At 40.4% G+C, this 23,047-nt stretch overlaps 1 protein-coding gene and 1 long non-coding RNA gene across 4 annotated transcripts in view; both read right to left on the bottom strand.

The window, feature by feature from the left end:
• Positions 1 to 17,540, bottom strand: part of LOC127511460 (uncharacterized) — an 87,387-nt gene extending 69,847 nt beyond the window's left edge. Inside the window, exon 1 of the mRNA XM_051892274.1 lies at positions 16,651 to 17,540. Coding sequence (XP_051748234.1) covers positions 16,651 to 17,124 — 474 coding nt within the window. The 5' untranslated portion in view covers positions 17,125 to 17,540. The remainder of the gene's footprint in view (positions 1 to 16,650) is intronic.
• LOC127511272 (uncharacterized) lies at positions 6,911 to 14,547 on the bottom strand. Of its 3 annotated transcripts, none has more exons than XR_007929946.1 (7): positions 14,390 to 14,547; positions 14,190 to 14,237; positions 11,856 to 13,953; positions 11,678 to 11,722; positions 9,638 to 9,784; positions 8,496 to 9,198; positions 6,911 to 8,350 (listed from the first exon to the last, which is right to left on the bottom strand). It is a non-coding gene; the product is annotated as an uncharacterized LOC127511272 (long non-coding RNA). The 3 variants fall into 3 exon arrangements; XR_007929948.1 differs by lacking the exon at positions 8,496 to 9,198 and having other exon boundaries at positions 11,856 to 11,918; positions 13,814 to 13,953; XR_007929947.1 differs by lacking the exon at positions 8,496 to 9,198 and having other exon boundaries at positions 11,678 to 11,719.
• Positions 17,541 to 23,047: the final 5,507 nt, after the last annotated feature.

Genomic DNA, 23,047 nt, shown 5'->3' with positions numbered 1-23,047 from the left:
AAAATAAATGATACAAAAAGGAATTAATGGATTTAGGGAAACAAATTCATGAGTTAGACAATAAAAATGCACTAAACCCCTCAAAAGACACTTATAAGAAAATTTTACAGTTAAGGTTTGAATACAATAAAATAGTCTCTAATAAAATAAATAAAATATTTCTTTTTGTTGAACAAAAATATTTTGAATTTGGAGAGTGTCACAGACACGCCAGGCTCCAACATCCACCAATCACAGCGCACAGCTTCCCCTGAGTACTGATCACCGCCACCTGCACCTCATCAGCTCACTCGTCACCAGCACTACTTAAGACACTCACACACTCAGTCACATTGTCCGGTCTTGTTCGCATCATAGGACTTACCTGTATGCTTACCTCAAGGACTCTCCTTGCTACTTACCTGTTCCCTTGTCTCCGAGTTCCCTCGTCTCCGAGTTCCCTCCATTGTATCCAGTCTGTGTGTGAAGTGTTGTCTGCAGTCATCGTCTCCAGTCAGCAAGTATCATTCTCCATCGGCACTCTGCAACCACAAAGGACAGTATCATTCTCTATACCAGCGGTTCCCAAATTTTTTTTCCTGCACACCCCCTTCTATGTCCCAACCGGGTTGGCGCACCCCCAATCCCCACTTCAAAAAAAAAAAATGCAACAAAGCTTTGTTTTATCGCCATATAAAGACTTTAATCATGCGCAAATAACCAGAACATGCATGACAATAACAACATCAACAAAGTTTCAATATAATGCAACAAAGCTACGCACAAGCTTCCACTTTTAAGAGGATGAGTGACAGACACAGGCTCAGTAACAGAAAGCACAGTTATTTTCACCCTCATCACCTCTTTTTTGCCATCACCTTCCCTCCTCTTCGGTTTCCTCCGGTGCATCTTCTGACTCCCGCTCATTTTCTTTCTCTATTCTCTCCGTCTCTGTTGCCTCCAAATCCTCACTCTCTCTTGGTCCCTCTCCTCCTTCGTGACTAACAACTTTATCATAAGACGTCCCACTTGACAGTTTCCCTGATTTCAGCCAGTTAAGCATATTTATAATATATATATGGAATGAATGAAACGTGTTGGCACGTATATAGCCTAGCCTGCAGTGCGTAGAAGAAGACAGTAGCTGTCTTCTTCTACGTTTCTATCAAAAACTAATAAATTATAGTTTTTTATTTAAAATAAAAGTGATTACAAAGGAAATGTTTACTGTTCATGTTTTTTTATTGTATGGAAAAATCCCACTTAAAAAAACAGACTGCCATTACATTTTTCCTCTCGCGTACCCCTGGGGGTGCGCGTACCACACTTTGGGAATCCCTGCTCTATACCATTCACCAGTCACGAACTTGCATCTGCATACTCACCTGATGTCACCATCTACTCTGCTTGTGTTCAATAAACAACCTGTTAAATGTCTCTCCTGTCTCCTGGCTGGTCCTATTGTAACAGAAGACCGGACCCATACAGCGGAACACAAGCATGAGTCAACCCGATCAATTCCAGGATTTGGTGGACGCTTTGCGTCGCACTTTCTCCACTCATCCACCACCATCAGCACCCACCTTCACTTCCGCAAACACCACCACCTCTCCTTCACCGCCTGTGTACGTCAGTCCCATGGCCAAACCAGCGCCCTACTCTGGTTCGGCGGAGGAGTGCAACGGATTCCTCCTGCAATGTTCCCTGACCCTGGAGATGCAACCGCACTTGTTCCCCAACGATTACTCCAAGGTAGCGTTTGTGATCTCCCAGTTATCAGGCAAAGCGCTGCAATGGGCTGACTCCATTTGGTCACAAAATAACCCTGTGCTTCAATCATACTCCAGCTTCGTCGAGCACTTCCGAGAAGTTTTTGGGAAACCCTCCTGGGATGCATCTATTGGTGAGAAACTTTATAATTTGAAGCAAGGAAACATGTCTGTTAATGATTATGCCATTCAATTCAGAACTCTCGCTGCCAGAAGCGGATGGAATGAACAAGCGCTCATGATGACATATCGCCAGGGTTTGGATCCTCGAGTGCGGTTGCATCTTGCTGCATACGAGGATACCATCGGCCTTGAACGTTTTATCCAACTCTCCATCTGTTTTGCCACTCGTATGCAGTCGTGTCTCGATGAGCACCAGGGTCAGCAACAGCTCAACACCTCCCTCTGCCGACCAGAATCCGTCAGCACTCCAGGACCAGCCAACGAACCCATGCAAGTGGAATCTACTCGTCTGTCACCCGCTCAACGGCAGAGAAGGCTGACCCAGAAATTATGCCTCTATTGTGGTTCTCCTGGGCATGTACTCTCCGCATGCCCAACACGCCCTCCTCGTCCCATGGTGAGTGCCATCATCCCGAATGTCAGTACTATGAAACCACTCACCACTATTGTACAACTTACTGCTGCTGATATCTCCATTCCAGTTACCACCCTCCTCGACTCTGGGTCAGCAGGAAACTTCATCTCCGGCGCCCTCTGCCGTCAGCTCGGTATCAAGACCAAGTGTACGCCGTCAACCTACCAGATCCACTCGATAACTGGCAAACCTGTGAGCAGAAGGCAAGTGAGTCGGAGCATAGGTCCACTACAAATTCAAGTCGGCATCCTTCATGTGGAAGACATCCATCTGCTGGTTCTGGAGGGTTCCACTGCTGACGTGATATTAGGGCGCCCGTGGTTGGAGCAGCACAATCCCATCCTCTCATGGAAGACTGGAGAAGTCCTGAAGTGGGGCGACACCTGCTTCCCATCCTGTTTCTCGGCACTTCCAGTTCCACGACCGCCAAGCTCAAATCGTCTCCCTGTTTGCACCACCTCCATAGAAAGTCCCATTGAGAGGAACTATGACATCGGTAACCGAGAACTTCTTGTAGTCAAGATGGCCCTTTGAGAAGTGGAGGCATTGGCTGGAGGGAGCTAAACATCCCTTCCTGGTCCTAACGGACCATAAGAACCTTGAGTATCTCAGATCCGCTAAAAGACTCAACCCCAGACAGGCCCGCTGGGCGCTGTTTTTCACATGTTTTAACTTTACCATCTCTTATAGACCTGGTTCCAGAAATGTCAAAGCGGACGCTTTATCTAGATTTCATGCTCCAGAAGAAAACACAGAGGAACCTGAACCCATTCTCCCAGAGCAGATTGTCGTCAGCCCCATCACTTGGTCTGCGGAAACTCTGCCCTCCTCCAATGCCTCCACCAACACTCCGCCGGGTTGCCCACCGGGCTTGCAGTATGTCATCCGCACACGGCGCACTCCACTGGTTCACTCAGCACATACTTAACTTGGCACTGGCCACCCGGGGGTCAATGAAACCCTCTCGCTGCTAAAAGAGCACTTCTGGTGGCCCAACATGGCTGCCGATGTCAGAAGGTACGTGCGGGGATGCAGGGACTGCGCCATCTCAAAGAGCCCACGCCATCTACCATCCGGCAAGCTTCTTCCTCTGCCCGTTCCAAACAGACCCTGGTCACACCTAGGAGTAGACTTCATCACCGATCTCCCAGCATTGGATGGATATACCTGCATACTGGTCGTTGTTGACAGATTTTCAAAGTCCTGTCGTCTCATCCCTCTGAAAGGTCTCCCTACTGCCATGGAAACGGCAGAGATCATGTTCAACAATGGGTTTCGATACTTTGGTATCCCTGAAGACATCGTGTCTGATAGAGGACCGCAGTTCATCTCCCGGGTATGGAGAGCTTTCTTCTAGCTCCTAGGTGTGACCGTCAGCCTCTCATCTGGTTACCACCCTCAGACGAACGGGCAGACGGAACGGAAGATCCAGGAGATCGGCCGCTTCCTCCGTACCTACTGTCATGGCCACCAGGACTCTTGGAATCAGTACCTGGGTTGGGCTCCAACATCCACCAATCACAGCGCACAGCTTCCCCTGAGTACTGATCACCGCCACCTGCACCTCATCAGCTCACTCATCACCAGCACTACTTAAGACACTCACACACACAGTCACATTGTCCGGTCTCGTTCGCATCATAGGACTTACCTGTAGGCTTACCTCAAGGACTCTCCTCGCTACTTACCTGTTCCCTTGTCTCCGAGTTCCCTCCATTGTATCCAGTCTGTGTGTGAAGTGTCTGCAGTCATCGTCTCCAGTCAGCAAGTATCATTCTCCATCGGCACTCTGCAACCACAAAGGACAGTATCATTCTCTATACCATTCACCAGTCACGAACTTGCATCTGCATACTCACCTGTTGTCACCATCTACTCTGCATGTGTTCAATAAACAATCTGTTAAACGTCTCTCCTGTCTCCTGGCTGGTCCTATTGTAACAGAGAGAAACCTCATAAATTATTAGCCAGACAATTGAGGAAAACAGAAAGTGAAAAGATAATTCATAAAATAAAGACAAAAAGTGGGACTCATTGTACAGTAACTAAAGAGATAAACCAATGTTTTAAAGAATTTTACTTAAAATTATATTCCTCAGAAACTGACCCGGACCCAAAAGCAATTGATGTATTCTTATGCAAATATAATCTTCCCACTTTATCTCCAGAAGAGCATCTCTTAATACATCTATCTCTTTGGAGGAACAGACCTTTTCTGAAGCTATTATCACGTAATTCCTAAAAATCCTGAAGAAGTCGGATACAGACCTATCTTCCTTAATGTTGACCAAAAAGTATTATCCAAGTTGCTAGCAAGTACACTTGGCAAATTAATTAATAAATTGGTTAACGCAGATCAAAATGGATTTATACCCGGAAGAAGTACTGTGAATAATATTAGACGCCTATTTAATATAATCTATCACCCTAAGGCAATCCAAGAGAACTTGGTTGTGATTTCATTGGATGGCGAGAAGGTGTATGACCGAGTGGAGTGGCTTTATTTGTTTGCGGTGCTCAAGAAATTTGATTTGGGAGATGAGTTTATAAAGTGGCTTAAAGTTTTATACAGTATCCCATCAGCTCAGGATCTTAAAGAATAAAACAATATCAGAACCCTTCTATCTCCAGAGAGGGACTAGACAGGGCTGCCCCCTCGCACCCTTTTTGTACAGCTTAATAGTAGAAGGCGGTCTGGTGGAAGCTACATATATTACTTCATAACTTGTTTAAATATGGATATTGTTTACACAAACGCATCGCTTCTATTCAGAAGGCCTTTATTAACCCCTCGGAGCTGCGTGGAGCACATATTTATGATGGATGAAAGTCATATACACCTAGGATGGCTTGAGGGTGAGTAAAGCTTGGGCTAATTTTCATTTCAAAGTGAACTAATCCTTTAATTGAAGTGTTGTGTATTAATATCATCTGATTGTACATTAACAGGCCAGGGATGGGAAGTTGGTTTTTCGGTTTTATATAATATATATATATATATATATATTTTTTTTTTCTCTTTCCCCTTTTCTTTAGTTATTGTGTATAAGAAAATCATTCCTGGCAAATGTATTTGTTTCAAGCTATCTGAAAAAATGTAACTGACAAAAAGAAGGGGAAAATAGCTAGAAGAAGACAACAGCGTAGGTGACAGCGGAAGGATGCCAGGATGATTCAACAGGATCTACGAAGTAGTCCTACAACAGGAAGATTGGATCATACAGGACATAGAGAAGTTGATGGGTGAAACTTCCTAAAGAACAGGTGGGTGAGTACTATATGGTTTAGGCTAGATTTGACTAACCTTACCTTACCTGACTAATCATAGGGTTAAAGGTGTAAGACAAAAGGTCACACCAAAGAACATGGCGCCCAACGTGGGTGGCTCGAGGTTTGAGTTTTAAGTTGAAAGTTTCCAGAAAGGATTCTGTAAATACTGGTCCAGAGGGAATTAGTATATACCAGTCCAGAGAACGGACTGAAGGGCCAAGAAACGGGATCAGTACCCGTGAGACCTAGAGAAAGGTCTAGAGGGGCTATAAAGTTGAAAAACCTGAAGTAGGCGACGCTCTACTATGGCAGGGAAAAAAGCCCAGGGAAAATCCAGCAGCATCTCAATACAAGTATATACCTGGGGGGATCACCAGGTAAAAGCTTGGGAGAAAAAGGCCTTAAGGGCAGAAACCTCAGTCCAGGAAACGGAGTCAGGGGAGATACTTTTGTGGTTACCAAGCCGAGATGGGTTGCAAAGAGGAGATTTTCAAGAGTCAAAAGTCGGCCTAGCAGTCATACAATGGCCTCAAGAGATAGGAAGTCACATAGGCAGGAAGTGGTTATTCAGTGTAAAACCTCAGAGGCAGAGGACATTATGAGCATGGTGTATAGAAAGAGCTCAGGATAAATAAAACTGTACACCATGAATGGAAAAAACGTGAAAAAATTACAGGATGAGATTCAAAATATGGAAAAAGTTAGGATATAGAAGGATGCAATGACAGACAATGAGCCTCATTGGATGCTGGCCTGAACATGAACGTTGTTAGGCTTCCTCTCTTTAGAGTCATCCTGTTGAGGCCTCTGTTCTTGAGAACCTCTGGTCTATGATCGTGCTGCTCTGGTGTGCCTTAGGGATGAGGACTCCTCCGAGTTTTTAGACTTAGCTCAGCCAATAGGGCACTCATCCCTTCAGCATGGCAGCGTGGGTATTCCGTTTCGACATAGCAACCCCTAGGGAACACAGCTGATTGAGAGAGGTTGGATATTGAGGAAAAATTGTGAAAAAATTGGGCATGAGGGTATGCAATATGCAGTAAAAATGTGTTAATTGTGTATTTGTAAATCTTTTGTATTGTTTTTGCAAAAGGTGAGTTTCTTGTAATAAACATTTCAAACATGACATGTTGTGCTGAATATTATATTACCTTGTTCAACATTTAATATGAGCATCTGTATCCTATTATACAATGAAAATATAATGTAATATATACATACAGTTCACATTCATTATCAAACAAACACAACGTAAAAAACTGAAAACCTTCTTGTTTAAATGAGTACACAGACATTTTTTTTTATGTGGCAGACAGGTGTTTATTTAGCATTCATTGGCGACATTTTGTCCCCTTTACCTCTTTCTTAGTGATTATAACCATGATATACTGTCATTCCTGTATAGCTTCCCATCAACATATAGTCGATCTACAGTGAGGACAGCTTTTCTTACATTTTGGCGGAATTGCTCCATAAGTGGGATCAGTATTCTCCGTCTTTCCAGAATCTCCTGTGGGTATATTTTTAAATACATCTCTGATTGTGTTCATCTGAAAGAAGATGGTCATATACACCTAAGATGGCTTGAGGGCGAGTAAAACATGGGATGATTTTCTCCTCCCCGCAAGAACTCTGGGGTTCGGTACCCCGGTGCACACCGTGCCCCGTTTCAAACTAAACTGTCAGTGTGAAACCCCCCTCAGTCCGCTGCTCACATATTTTGAACTTCTTTTAACTTCTAAGCAAAGAACCAAAAACAGCTCTGCCTGGGTATATCAGGACACTTATGTGAACCTCAAGGTTTGCTTTATTTCTGCAAGTCTTTCCACAGTGATGGCACATGAAAGGCTTCTCTCTGGTGTGAGTTATTACATGATTTTTAAAGTGTTTCCTGTCTGTAAAACTCATTCCACACGTTCTCTCATACACAAGTACTCGTGGTACTTTAAGTTTTCTGTACATCTGAAACTCTTTCCACACTGACCATATATAAACAGCTACTTCCAAGTGTGAATGTTCATGTGCCTGTTAAGGATTCGTTTTTGGTTGAAACTTTTTTCACAATGTTGGCAGGTGAAAAGCTTCTCTCCAGTGTGAATTCTCAAGTGGACTTCAAAGTTTCCATGTTCACTGAAACTCTTTCCACACTGAGGACACGTGTAAGGCTTCTCTGTATTGTGAGTTTGCATGTGTCTGTTAAGGATTCCTTTTCGGTTGAAACTTTTTCCACATTGTTGGCAGGTGAAAGGCTTCTCTCCAGTGTGAATTCTTATGTGGTCTTTAAAGTGTCCTTTCTGAGTGAAACTCTTTGCACACTGAGGGCAGGTGTAAGGCTTTTCAGTGGGAATTTCCATGAGTCTGTAAAAGCTTCCTTTCAGAGTGAAACTTGTTCTACACTGTTGGCCGGTGTAAGGATTGTGAGTTCTCATGTGCCTGTTAAGGCTTTCTTTTTGATTGAATCCGTTTCCAAACTGTTTGCATGTAAAAGGATCCTTTCCATTGTGAATTTTCATGTGCCTGTCAAAGTTTCCTTTTCTATTGAAACTCTTTTCACACTGTTGGCAGACAAAATTATTTCTAGTCCCTTTTTTTTGAGCCATTTTTTGTGAGGAAGTCTTTTCAGTCTGTGAGCAACTACAAGGTGTTTCCCCAGTAATTAAATCATGATGATTATGTTGATCTTTCACTTCCATTTCATTCAGTACTTCACTCTCCTCTTTCAGTGCCATCAGGTCTAAGGTGAAAAAAAGAACAAAAAAAAAAAAAAAAGTTAACACCAGTTTAATGACAAAGCAACCTAACATCCAAACATTTATACATGTTAAGACGTGCAAGCCATGATATACACAGATAGGGAAACCACGAAGAAATTGAATTACCCGTAAATGCAGCTTTTGTGTCTTGGGAAACAAAATGGATGTGAAATTAATATTGCTGGTCTCCGAACAGACATAAAATGTTGACGCAATGTAGAGTACTTGCTAAGTCTGAAACAGATTACCTGCAAAATCAGTTATAAGTAACAGTGCCACGGATATTCCGTATCATAGCAACAAAGCGTCTCAACTGAAAAAAACGTTGCGCTTCCGAAGCGCTCACAGATAGGCGTTTTAAGCAGAGCGTCTAGCGTTTTCAGCTGGCTAAAAACGCTTTGGTGGACTCGGGGCCTTAGGGTACGTTTACACAACAATGTGCTAAAAACGGACACTTATTTTTTTTCCCATTGTACAGATGACAACTTGTCAAAGTGATCTCCGTTCACACGGATTTGCGAAAATGACTAAAACACTGTATTATTCATGGCCTGGCCAGTGGTTGGCAATATCACTTTGCAAAGACAGACTACATATTTTACACACAAATTCTTTTACAGAGCACTCATAGGGAATTAGTTTTGTGTCTTTTTGTGTCTGGTGCTAGCCAGACTCCAAGACACTTGGAGTGGCACCAATGAGACTACAGACGTTCCCGCAGTGGGGCAGCGAGGTGGAGCACAGGGGCCCAACCCGGCGGGCAAAACGTCCTGGAGTGGGGTCATGATTGTGGTGTAACACTGGCTCCAAGTTTTCCACAAGGAAGTGCCTGCTGACGAAAGAGGCGGATGAGAGTGGTAAGGCATAGCGTTGCTCACTGCCAAACGGCATCTCTTGTGACCCAGAGACTGAGGAAGCTGGTCTTTTGTATTGAGAATTTGGTATATTTATTTTTTATTTTTTTGGACAGTCTGAATTGTAGTTACTGTACCACTAAAGTGAAAATTGTTTTCATTGTTTAATTCAGAAGATGATTTTGGGGAAAATGTTGCACATAATAATAGTTTTGTTTGGGCTACTTCTGTATTATTTTTCCTAATTTAATGTGTGTCATAATAAATGCCCTATGTGGATACAGGATCTTTTCAGATTGAAGCAGCCAACCCGCTCCATGTTAAATAAAAGTGCTTTAATTAGGACAGTTATATGACATTTTTTAAAAAATATCATTCATTTCTGTAGAGCTCAGCTTTGAGAATGAAACCAACCTGTTTGTTTCTCAGTTTCTTCAATATTCATGTCTTCAGTCTCCTCTTTAATAAACTCCATCTTTATAACGTATGTCACGTGGATCTGAGTCACTTCACCAGGAGTAAAATCTCTGAGAGCGTCTCAATCAGATCTAGTTCAGTACACTGGTAAGAGAGTCAGTCAGAGTCAGAGTAAATTGACTTAAATGATCTGATTAACAAAATATATACAAATAATACATAAAGTTCATATTTATCATTTACATTTCACATTACATTTAATAGATTACACTTTCATGAAAGCATTTGCAGTTTGTTTGTAAAAGATGTTGTTCTTGTTCATTTACACTGTTTTGAGCCCCTTTGGCCGCTGGATCACATGTCGACCGTGCCGCCATATTTGTAGGGGCAACTTGCCGTAGCTTTCATAAGTGGACTGAATAAAAAATGCCTGACTATTTTGAGGTTTTACAAACCGTCGCACAATCCAAACCACATTTTGGGGAATTACCTTTCACATGCATACACTTCCATAACTGTTTATTTCACACCGAAAGAATGAGTTGTTCTGAGTTTGGGCGGGACCACTTCGCGCTCACTACTCGTGTTTCAAGTTCACTGTGCGCAGACTCGAGACTCAAGGTGTCAGCGCCATATTGACACACTGACGGCTTCAGTTACTACAATGGAAGAGAGTGAAGGTGCGTCGTCCATATTTTTTACAGTCTATGGTTTATACACATAATATACCATCATTTAAAGCTCAATATCATTTGAAGAATGACTTACAGTCATAAAACCATGTAGGTGTCAGGTATGAATGATGCACACCTTTTATATTTTTGATATTTAATAGAAATAAACTGTTAAATCATGTGTAAGTATTTTTATTTTTTCACTAACATATGGGCCCTTATTTATTTTAATAAATATAAAAAATCTAAAAGGTGTGCGCACTACTGGCTTTATGACTAAGTCGTTCTCATTAAATGCCACTGAAGTTAGAAACGTGTATACCAATGCTGTTTGTAACTTTATAGACGGTCCCTAAATTAGCTATTAAATTAGGTAGAGAAAACTGCTTACATGTAGGGTTGAAAAAAAAAATTGCCTGTTGAATATATTAGGTTGTATTTTTAAACAGACTGAATATGTTGGAAGCGAAATCTGAAAGGTAAATATGAATCTTCTCATTTTTAATAATGAAAATGTGTGTGAAATGTTTTGAACTGAAATATTCACAGCTTAAATACACGACCATGTTGAATTTCAGCCTATAAAAATGCAAGCCCTAAAAATACAATGCATTAAAATGCAAGCATGGCTAATGCAATAGGCCTATTTTTTTTTCCAATTAGCGCAATTCAACAAGCTTTTTATTTCAAAAACATTTTGGCATTAATAAACTTACATACCAAATCGGCCAATGGTGCGTCTTTGTATTTATTATGCCTATAATTCGAATCACTGAATCATTTTACGAAGCAATTGATTCAAATGACTCGAGATTCAAAAAGACCGTTTCTCTCATCACTTCTTTCCAGTACCTGAATTCGTGTTTACGATAAATCGATTCACGTTATATAGAGCGAAATAAGACGCTCCCTAGACTCTGAATGAATGTGTGAGATTCTGTCTAATAGGCAAAACTGTAATGTTTGGGTGCAGAAACCATTTATACCAGATATTATGGTAGTATCAAAGAGTATAGAACCCAAGAGGCGACACTCTGATACTTTTTGGGCAACAGCCACTATATGGCGCTCCGGTAGCGCGGCCGCCATTATGGGGTGAAAATACTAACTGGACCATAGAATCCTTCACATCTTACGCACCCAAAATCGGCCAATTTCACTGCCACTTCAGAAGTGCATTAAACTGCAGCTTTAATGACAGAATTTTCATTTTTGGGTGAACAATCCCTTTAAACTAAAGAAGGTAAATTAGAACCAGAGTGGTGCCTTGGTGCAGAGTTTGCCTACGTTCAAACGCATTTCCTCACACATAAGGGCACAGTATCGTTTACAGTATTAATGTTAATATGTCATGAATACTCACTTCCTCTGAATATCATGTGGCAGACGATTTTCATTTCCAAAACTTCTGGATCATTAAGACACACACACACACACACACACACACACACACACAGAAAGACACTCAAATGAATTTTAATTTGTTTAATAATCCAATATTAATTATTAACTTAGACATGAGTTTGCAAAAAGTTACTCACCAGCTCCATATAAAAGCTTCACAGTAGATCCAAAATCATGATGGTGGCGTTTTCATGTCGTCTCTGTCGAACGAGTGTACATGACTGTTCTCAGATTATTTATTCCAAAATCCAAAGTTTATGAAATAAATTTTGAAATGCTGTCTAACTAATTCAACAATAATTGAGAACTCAGTTCAGTAATGAACGTTTTGTCATTCATTTCAACACTGTAGTGCTTGCAGCAGCATGATGAGTCAGTGGTTAATACAAGGTGTTTTCAATACAGACGTGCATATCTGACAAACTGATGATTATAAATTTTCCATTGAATGTGTGTTTTCCACACATTGCATGCTGGGATGCATTCAAGTCTGCTTTTTCTAGTTTCAAATGTCTCAGTATAGGGTTTCTCTCACACACTCCAAATAACAAATGCATATTCTGATCAGATAACATATGACCACCAATGCTTTAAAATGGCAGTATGCCATGAGTGTGTTCGTGAAAGTTGATGGGTTTTTTGGGGAGTTTGAGCTTGTAAAGAATATGCGTGCTTTTCTCATCTCTATTCAAAATTTAGATCAACTTGTGTGTGGGCAAAGGCCTGAAAGTTTAAACGTGTAGAGCAGAGCAGCTTTGTACACTTTAAAAACAAACATACTGTATTGTTTGATATTTAGTTTGCTACATAGCTTGCTTTGTACCCATAATTACAGATTTTAAAATACAGCTAAAAATGAAACCAATAAGATTAAAATTACAAAGAAGAATGTTAAATTGTTAGTATGGATATATCACTCTTTCATATAATGAGCTACATGTTTAATTGCAGGTTGTGATTATTCATGTAATTTTAGATGAATTTGCATGTAATTTAAGAAAACAGAAGAAAAAAAAAAAACTTGTAAATAATACAGTAATTTTCCCATATTAAAAGCTGAAAATTGCTGTAATTTGTCATTAATGATATAATCCGTAAAATAATAGTCGTTGTTAATTTACAGATATTGTTTGTAATTTTATATTAATTTGTATGTAATTTAAGAAAACAGAAAAATACTGTATAAATAATACAGAAATTTTCCCATATTAAAAACTGAAAATTGCTGTAATTTGTCATTAATGATATAATCCGTAAAATAATAGTCATTGTTAATTTACAGATATTGTTTGTAATTTTACATGAATTTGTCTGTAATTTAAGAAAACAGAAAAATACTGTATAAAACGTTATTTTCCTGTATAAAAAATGAGAATTACTGTAATTTGTCATTAATGATATAATTGTTAATTTACAGATATTGTTTGTAATTTTACATAGTTTTAAACAATTTAAAATTACAGAAAAATACTGCAAACAATTTAGAGTAATTTTCTGTAAAATTAGGATTTTTTTTTTTTTACAGTGTGTCTCTATGAGGATTCATTACACACATTTATTCTGACATGTTATTTCACTGACAGAAGTTCAGCTGTAGTATTAATGTAATGAAGAGAAAATAAGAGATTCTATAACATCTCACTGTTACTGATTTATCATGAGCTCAAAGCATTATGGGTAGAATCTCTCTATAGTCTATTCTGATTCATAAACACAGTTTCACTGATGATCCAACATAAACCCCAAACCCAGGATAGAGCGGTTGAGTGAATGTGGTCTGGACTGTGTGGATGAGGCTCATTGTGTCTCCAGAGACGCTGTAGAAGAACAGAGTTCCTGCACTGTGATCCACAAACACTCCTATTCTACTGCTGATGGACTTTACTGGGAGTTTAGCCACTATGTTATTGTGTCTGAATGAGCAACCAAAGATGGAAGAGCAGTACAAACTCCAGGACTGATTATTACGTCCAAACAAACACTTATTATCCTCTCCCTTCCTGCTGATGCTCTTATATGACACTGATATAAACACATCACCACTCCACTCAATCTCCCAGTAACAGCGTCCACACACACTCTCTCTACACAACACCTGACGATTCGATCCATCAAATCTGTCTGGATGATCAGGATACGACTGCTTTGTGTCAGTGCTAGTAATCACTCTGTTATTCTCAGACAGACAGAGGAGTTTATTCACTGCGTTCAGATCCAGAGTGAACTCATGGGAATCTGATGGAGAGAAAACACATCAGAATCAGGAATTATGAATCTGATCTTTTAATGTATCTGAACTCTTCATGTTCAATATATCATCAGTGTCTCAGTACAGTTGACCAGATATCCTGTGCAAATCATCATTTACATGATCAACTATAAAACTCTTCTGTCATGTTTTCTTTCTCCTTCTACAGGAAGAACATGAACACACTCAGTGAGTTTTTCTGCTTGTTTTCTTAGTGACTTACATTGTAGGAAGTCGTTCCTGGTCCTGGGAACAATGTTGGTGAAAGTGACTGTGAAATCAACAGACATGAAGAGTGTGATTATCATGTCAAGAGAAAATGATCCCTGCATCCGTTCCGAAGACATTTCTAATATGATCTTCTACATGATATGAGATGATGGAGGATCATTTCTGAGAGCAGATGAATCTCCAGGACTTTACCTCTGACAGAGATCTTCTTGAGCTCCTCTTTGCAGAAATCCTCCAGTATGTCTCTCAGCTGACGGACAGATTTTCTCACGCCATCAAAAGAGGAGAGAGAAATGAAGGGATCGTCATTTACGTCTGTAGATTCAGGAGGAGCTGAGAGAGACTGGAAAACTCTACAGAAAACAGAAATCAAAGCTCATCACCTCCACACTTCAGCCAATAACCTGCACTACTGTCAGATTTGAGCAGTTCTTGTTGATCTTTAGTAACTCTATTCAAAGCGTTAAATATGTTGAAGCATTGCTAATATACAGCCTCACTTCCTGTTTATGGACTTAACTGTCAAATTCATGAATGTGTTATCAGCAAATAGTTTTTTAGCAGGTTTAGCAAGATTATCTGATTTTGGTAAACATTACTCAAAATGTTGTAGTATAAGTCAAAGATTTTAAAAGGATGAGTAAAGAGATGATGGGAAATCTAGCTGGGTGAAACTGAAAATAAAAAGTTTAAATATTAGTGAAGTTTTGAGCTGTTGCTGTCTGGAAGCTCAATATATCTTTCAGAAAAATGTTTCCTAAGAGATTTCCAGAGCTGAACTACATTTGTAAGTGCATCTCTTTCAAAAGAAGATGATCAGATGAGAGTCTGACTGATGATTATATAATAACCGAACACACAGATCAACACTTCAGTCAACGGCTCATTCTGCTCTCATGAAATGTTTCTCTGTGAGTCTCTTGCTCAAGTCCACTATGATCCTGTTCTTCTAGATCTCTGTTACCTGCAGGAAATGGATGTGATCCTGTGTGTGTGAAAGCTGCTCCAGCTCAGCGTCTCTCCTCCTCAGATCATTGATCTCCTGCTCCAGTCGCTCCAGTCGTCCTTCAGCTCGACTCGTTGCAGCCTTTTCCTGATCTCTGATCCGCTGTGTGGCCTCAGAGCGGCTTCTCTCAATGGAGCGGATGAGCTCAGTGAAGATCCTCTCACTGTCCTCCACTGCTGTCTGTGCAGAGCGCTGTTAGGACACACATCACAATCACACAGTGGCTTCAGTGAGTCCTGACTGAGACTTCTCAAACTTCTCTTCTTCTCCAGACTCACCTTATGAGACTCCACAGCCTCTCTCAGCTGCTGAAGATCTTTCTCTCTCTGCTAGATCCTCTGCTGGAACAACCTCTGCGTCTCCTTCAGCTGGTGCTAAAGGACAAACCAATAACAGGAGAAACATCACATAAATCATCAAGTAAACAGATATGAATCCAGTATCAGTGAAGTGGTGAGACTGAGGGATTAAAGATCTTTCAGAGTATGATTACGGGTTCATTTATAAGTGTCAGCATTACTTCATCAATGTCTAGTTTTAAAGGGATAGTTCACCCAGAAATGTAAATTCTTTAATTGTTTACTCATCCTCATGTCTTTACAAACTTGTATAATTTTCTCTTGGTATATAAAGGGTCGAGGCCTGGTTGAGTTGTATTACTAGTGTGTTGTCACCATGTCCAAGAGACACGGTTTTTGCCTCACCAAATCACCAAGAGTTGTGCATCTGCATTTACAGCCTCATTATGCTCATAAGTGTGCTCTTATAAACTATTCTAACTCAAACGTTCTGGGAAAATGTTTTTAGATAAAAACTGAAAGAGCTGTCGGAAGCTTAGTGATGGTGACGTTGAAGTCATGGGACCGTGGTGTAGTTTGTTTATAGCCTAACATTAGCTTTTTACTTCTGGTGACGTGTTCATCTGTGAAAATTATTTTGAAGGATAAAATGTGTAAGTATCATGAACTTTTGTAGGTCACAGAGCTTTTTTTTTTGCGATAAACTAAAAGCCTATGGAAAAACCCTATTGGGATCCTATTGGGATTTTGTCAATGAAACAAGTGTGATGCTAACTGCTGATTGGCCTACAACATGATGTCATACGTGCATCTATTCTTCCAGCATCCCTCCAGGCATGTTACATTTCTGACATGCACTCTAAGCAGTAGACCAATCAGAGCAGACTGCGATTTTCGGAAGGCGTGTTATAAAGAAACTGAAGCTAAATTGGTGTTCAGATAGAGGGTGAAAACATACATTAAATGATGTAAATGTATTCTACTAGACCCCATAAAAAAATTATGAACCTGTAAATGAGCATAAGGGGACCTCTTTAAGTTCATACCTGTTTCTCTGTCCTCTGTGCTGCAGCTGATACAGTGTTGTGGTTTTTATGTTCATCCATACACAGCACACATATACACTTCTGATCAGTGCGGCAGAAAACCTCAAGGATCTTGTCGTGTTTCTGGCAGATCATCTCCTGCAGTCGTCCAGTGGCTTCAGTCAGATTGTGTCTCTTTCCTTTAAACAAACTCTCATGTTGTTCAAGGTGATTCTGACAGTAAGACTCCAGACACACCAGACAGGACTTGACGGCTTTGTGTTTTCTTCCAGTACAGATGTCACACTGCACATCTCCAGCTCCATCGTAACAGTCAGCAGGAAGTTTTCTCTTCTTCAGTTTCTCCACCACTTCAGCCAGCATGGTGTTTTTAGATAAAGCAGGTCTTGGACTGAAGGTCTGTCTGCATTGAGGGCAGCTGTAGACTCTCTTCTGATCCTCCTGATCCCAGAAGTCTGTAATACAGCTCTTACAGTAACTGTGTCCACAGGAAGTGGTCACTGGATCCTTCAGAAGATCCAGACACACTGGACAAAGGAACTCATTCTGATCCACTGAAATTCTGGCTTCTGCCATTTTACTGCATGAATAGAGACACAAACACACAACAGCTCAACTACACTTCAGTTTCAGTTCCTCTTTCCCTGAACTGTGGAAATGTGATTCCTTTTTCCTGGCTCTGTGTTTGAGTGACGTGTGCAAAACAGGCGTGTCTGTAAAGCAGATTCCACATTCATGGTCCTAAAGAGCTTCCATGTGTGTTCCCACGTGTTTAATCAGTGAAAGCAACTTGGCAGTTCACTAGCTTCCTGCTTGCAATATCAGCTGCTTTGTTTAAAAAAAAAAAAAAAAAAACATCCAATAAAGCTGAAATCCAACCTGAATGATGAAAACAAAGAATAACGTACAATCACTAGACTAGTGATCATCAAATCCTTTTTAACGGTTTATTATACAGACATTGTGTTTAAGTCTTTGTAAGATAAATCTTATCAGCCTGACTTTCTCTGTTTCTCCGTTTTCTCTTTCCTGGTCTTTAAGGCTACAACGGTGAATGGAGAAGAGTTGTTATTGTTTCATCACACATCTGTTTTTAATGTACTCTATGTATGTGTGTGTGTTTCTTGGAAAGCAGCTAAGAAAGAGTCTCCCTTTCTTGGTCTAGGAAAGAGTGCCATAAGGCTGCTCTGGGAAGAATGGTTACTTGACCGGAAGTTGACCATATTTAGGGCTATACGTACAAAAAAGTCTCTTGGAGCAAAATCTGAAACTGAACAGGAAGTCAGATATTTTGAATTAACTTGCCATTTTTTGCCATTTATAGATGTTGTACTTTAACGAACTCCTCCTAGAGCTTTAATCAGATCAATGTCATATTTGGTCAGTCTAATCTAAAGGCCTTCGAGAAATTTCATTGCGAAAATCTAGAGTTTTCGCCAAAGGGTGTGTCTGTGGTGGCCTGACAAAATTTGATGTTTTGCCATGAAACAGGAAGTTGTTGTAACTTGGGTATACAATGTCCGATCTGCTCCAAACTTCACATGTTTGATAATAGTCCTAACCTGAAGACATCTACATGGCAATATTCAGTTACAGTCATAGCGCCACCCGCGGGACACAGGAAATGACATGTTTTACACTGTGATTAACTCCTCAGAGATTTAACCAGATCAACATCATTTGTTGTCAGTCTAATCTTAAGCCCTTAGCGATGTTAAATTGCAAAGATCTTGAGTTTTCGTTGAAGGGCGTGTCCGTGGTCTGATGTTTCACCATGAAGGAAGAAGCTGTTGTAATGGTGCGTTCACACCAGACGCGAATGAAGCGTTAAGTGCGAGTGATTTACATGTTAAGTCAATGCAAAGATGCGAATAGACATCCGGTGGCACGAATAGAGCGTTCCGGGCATCTGATGCGCATAACGCGCGAGTTGAAAAGTCTGAACTTTGGCGAAAATTTGCGCCGCATTAACCAATCAGGAGCTTGCTCTAGTAGTGACGTGATTACGACGTAGCGAGAGGAGGCAGAAATCCGAAACAACAATGGAGGACAAAATCATCGTCGCTGTATAATACATCTTCATACTTTTATAGAAACAGGAATAAAAAGGATCTTGCTTGGAAGAAAGTGAGTGAAGAGGTCGGACAATCTGGTAAGTTGTAAAAAACGCTCTTTACTCAATTTGAGCTATATTTATATATATTTTTTTTTTGAGACTACAAGCTAGCTAAAGCTGGCAAATTGAGCTTATTCGCCATATTTTACAACTACTTTCCCGCTGACGAGTTGATGTGTTTATTCAGAGGAAGTGTGCAGAAGCAAGACTGGAGCCGCCTGGCAGAAGCCCCTCTCATGGTGTGAATTCGCATCTGTTGTGAAGTGAATTTCACGCAAACGTAAACTCAAAATGTTCAAGCGTCCAACTACGCGCGAATAACGCAATTTGTTTGTGCAAGTCGCGTCTGGTGTGAACGCCCCATAAGTCAGGCATACAATGTCCGATCTGCCCCAAACTTCACGTGTGTGATAAGAGTCCTGGCCTGAAGACATCTATATGCCAATTTTCACTTAGTCATAGCACCACCTGCTGGCAACAGAAAATGGCATGCTTCACACTGTAATTCAATCCCAGGAACTCATTTCAGTATGCCAAGAAGTACCAAACATGCTAGAAACACGTTAAATCATGCAACACTTAGCAGGAAGTCTGGAACTTTTAAATGATTTTGCTATAATTCTCCTGTATTTACTCGCTTACATGCATGTTGCCCACTTTTCACTGTTTTCCTAAGGCCCATGGGTGGCCGTGAGCCTGGGTGCGAGGGCCCTTTCATTGCTGCTTGCAGCTTTAATTAAACTTGTTTTATCTATATGTACCACATTCCTATATCATGAAAGTATATTCTCATTGGACAGTTGCTACACCACCCCTTAAACATGTATAAAAGCCATGTACAGAAGTAAGATTGGGAGAAGGTTTTGTGAACGAATTGGCTTCATGTTCATGACTCTTTTCCCATAGGCCTATGCATTCAATGAGTGAAAAAGACAAACTGAGAATGAGGCACAACCAGGGACAATAAACAGAGATTAAAATAATCTTATAGTTTTGGGGGCTCGTCCGGGATTTCTCCAGACAGGTAGAAATAAATGCTTAAGTGCATCTTACTGTCTGCTGAGAAATTGATCCTTAAATTTCCATGCCGTGCTTTTGCCATATTTGGTAAAAGTGGATTACCTCGTATTTTGATAAATGCGGGAAAAGTGAAAGTGGACTGATCACCCTTTCATTTACTGGTGTTTTTCTCACGATTTTTGAGCGTGGGAAGAAGGAATAGATGATTATATGTGTGAAGAGATTTATTTCTTTTCCTGGTTTTCCTATTCCGTAGGATATCTCTCAGTCCTTTTTCACAATTAACTGAATTTTTTAATGATTTTAAAGAATTGGTATTGTGAAGTCCTTGCAAGGACTTCACAATTTTTTAAATTGCCTACAAAATCGATCTGGACAGGAGAACATTAGCAGATCCTGTTCTGTCCCTGCTGTGTTAAGGCAGGAACACACCAAGCCGACGCCGACGAACTAGTGGTGACGAAAGCAGACTGCAGGGTTGGCTCACGTCGGCAGCGCCTGTGTCCAAAGTTGACCTGACACACCAAACCGACGCTCGACACCCGACGGCCAAGTAGCACGTCTGTTCTGCACCTGTGCAAGATGAAATGCCTTTCCGTACCAGCAGGTGGCAGTAGCTGAACAGCCAATCAGAATGATCAGATGGACCGACGAGCGCTGACGCCGATTCAACATTTCGAATCGGCCGGAAAAAAGCCGACGAGGACCAACTTTAGCCAACGGTGCAGAACACACTGAGAAAACTTAGTCGGCCGACGAACAAAAACTGCCCGACGGCCAAGAATATGTGGAGATCTCCAAACTTTTATTACAGCAGCTCATGAGCAACACCAAATTGATAATGAAGATGAAATTATACTAGACAGATGAATGAAAAATTGCATTCATGAAATTATAATTGGTTCTTCTAACTGTGGCATGCCTAGGTCTAAAAGATTATTTGATCAATTAGATGTTGAGAAATCTCAAACCCTTTGTGACTGACATCGTCTGACTGCATGAGTCCAAAAACTTGGAACACCGGGAATGCCAAAGTGCCTACGTTCAGTAGTTTCTGTCGAAATCGAAGTGGTGTTATTCGATTGGACTTGGTGGTATTCCACCCATAACCATATACTTTCCCTATTCAGTTCACTGTCTGCGGAGACATTGATAAAAAGAGATGATGCTCTGGCCAGAAAATGGGGGTGTGAAAGTGTGTGAGTGATGGTGCACCAAGGCAAACAAAATGCCATAAACAGCTGTATCCAAATTTTCTAAGTGGGCACACAAATTGGATTATGCCCAATAAAATAATGGCCATGGATGCATTTGGGTTATCTATCCTGGCCTGGGTTGTTGTTGGGGCAATGCCACACCTGCGCAGCGCACACATAACTCTTCCTTTTCAGAATGTCAGGATGAATTCAATCAAGCTAATTCTGTGACAGGTGCATGAAATACATTGTGATTGTTAACATTTTAAAAGTGGTCTGAGTGTTGTCCATGTAGAAAAGCATTGATTAATCATTTTGAAATGCACTGTACAGTGGGTACGGAAAGTATTCAGACCCCCTTAAATTTTTCACTCTTTGTAAAATTGCAGCCATTTGCTAAAATCATTTAAGTTCATTTTTTTTCCTCATTAATGTACACACAGCACCCCATATTGACAGAAAAACACAGAATTGTTGACATTTTTGCAGATTTATTAAAAAAGAAAAACTGAAATATCACATGGTCATAAGTATTCAGACCCTTTGCTCAGTATTTAGTAGAAGCACCCTTTTGATCTAATACAGCCATGAGTCTTTTTGGGAAAGATGCAACAAGTTTTGCATCTTGTTGCAAAACTTGTTGCACAATCTGTTGTCCAGATTTTAGCAAATGGCTGCAATATAACAAAGAGTGAAAAATTTAAGGGGGTCTGAATACTTTCCGTACCCACTGTATATCACAAATAATGAAGAGAAAATCAGATAAAAAAAAAAACAATATATGGTATTGATAGAAATAGGAATGACATCATGCTCAATGTATTGAGAGAATGGACAGCCCTCACCCCACATTATTTTTTTTTTTTTTCACAGGTTACTACTGTGTCACTGCTGATGAGTAAATATATTTAGTCTCTAACAAAAGCATTCTAAGATTTCCATTCACAGGTAGAAGCAGTTCTGTTAATACAGAAGATGTTCATCCTACCAATCTAGGTGCTGATGTATTGTTAACTGTGTGGAAAATGGCAATGCTATTGTCTTGTTTTGGTCTTGTTATTTTTGTCTGTGTCTCCTCCATGTCTACCTCTATCTATCTATCTATCATATATAGGTAGGGTACGAGTAGATGCTATCAGGCGATTGAGTGCGGTATCTTCATAGAACCAGATTGCTTATTTGACTGACACCTGCTCAACAGAAACTGATTAAATCACCCTGATGCTGAAGCATAGAATGAAGAGATTGAGATGTGGAAGATGACAAAATAGTTGTAACAGTGAATTTTTACCCACTGTTTTAGAATGTAAGGAAATGTTAATTGAAGGTTGAAGATGTTTTATGAAGCTGATAATTATTGAAGGTAAAGGAAAGTGATTAAGTGTTGTGAGGAAAAGTCACGCTGTGATTAACTGATCATTTTATGATCAAATAGGGGATTGTAAGATAAATCTTATCAGCCCCTTATCTCCCTGTTTTCTCTCTCCTGGTCTTTAAGGCTTTAAGGGTAAGAACGGAGAAGAGTTGTTATTGTTTCATCACACATCTGGGAAAGAGGGCCATAAGGCTGCTCTGGGAAGAATAGTTACTTGACCGGAAGTTGACCATATTTAGTCTTTTTCTATATGTACCACATGCCGTTACATAGGTTTTCTTTTGGAAAGCTTGTCATAGGTGTAGTACATCTTCAGAAGCTGTTGTTGATCACATGTCTGTCTGAAATCAGAATCAGTCATCAAAACAGTAGGTGGGATTTTGTGGCAGCTCTGTGGTGTGGTGCTGATCATATCCAGAATTCAGGAATTGGATAACAACTGTTTAAGACTCTTAATTAGAGTCCCTTTCTAAACTCTACAAACCCTTTGAGACATCACTGTCCTCTCTGGTTTAACTGGGTTAAAAAGCTCCTGAAAGGTGCTGTCCTGCATGTGTGTGGTGGCCATGATGGAGAAAGGATCCTGAAAATCATCAAAGTTGCCAGTGGCTCCTCTTGGAGCTTCTCCACACTGTCTTAATGTCTTTATTCTGTCCCTCAATGTATTTAAAAGAGAAGTTTGATACTGTTGGACTTCAGAGACAACACTGTTGACACTCCTTTTAAACATAAAAAAAAAATCAATGTCACAAAACCATAGGGTGTTTATTGTTCAGGGGTCAAGACTACATT

This window comes from Ctenopharyngodon idella, chromosome 4 (genome assembly GCF_019924925.1).
Source record: "Ctenopharyngodon idella isolate HZGC_01 chromosome 4, HZGC01, whole genome shotgun sequence".
NCBI lineage: Eukaryota > Metazoa > Chordata > Actinopteri > Cypriniformes > Xenocyprididae > Ctenopharyngodon > Ctenopharyngodon idella.
This window is presented reverse-complemented; position numbering and strand designations above follow the sequence as displayed.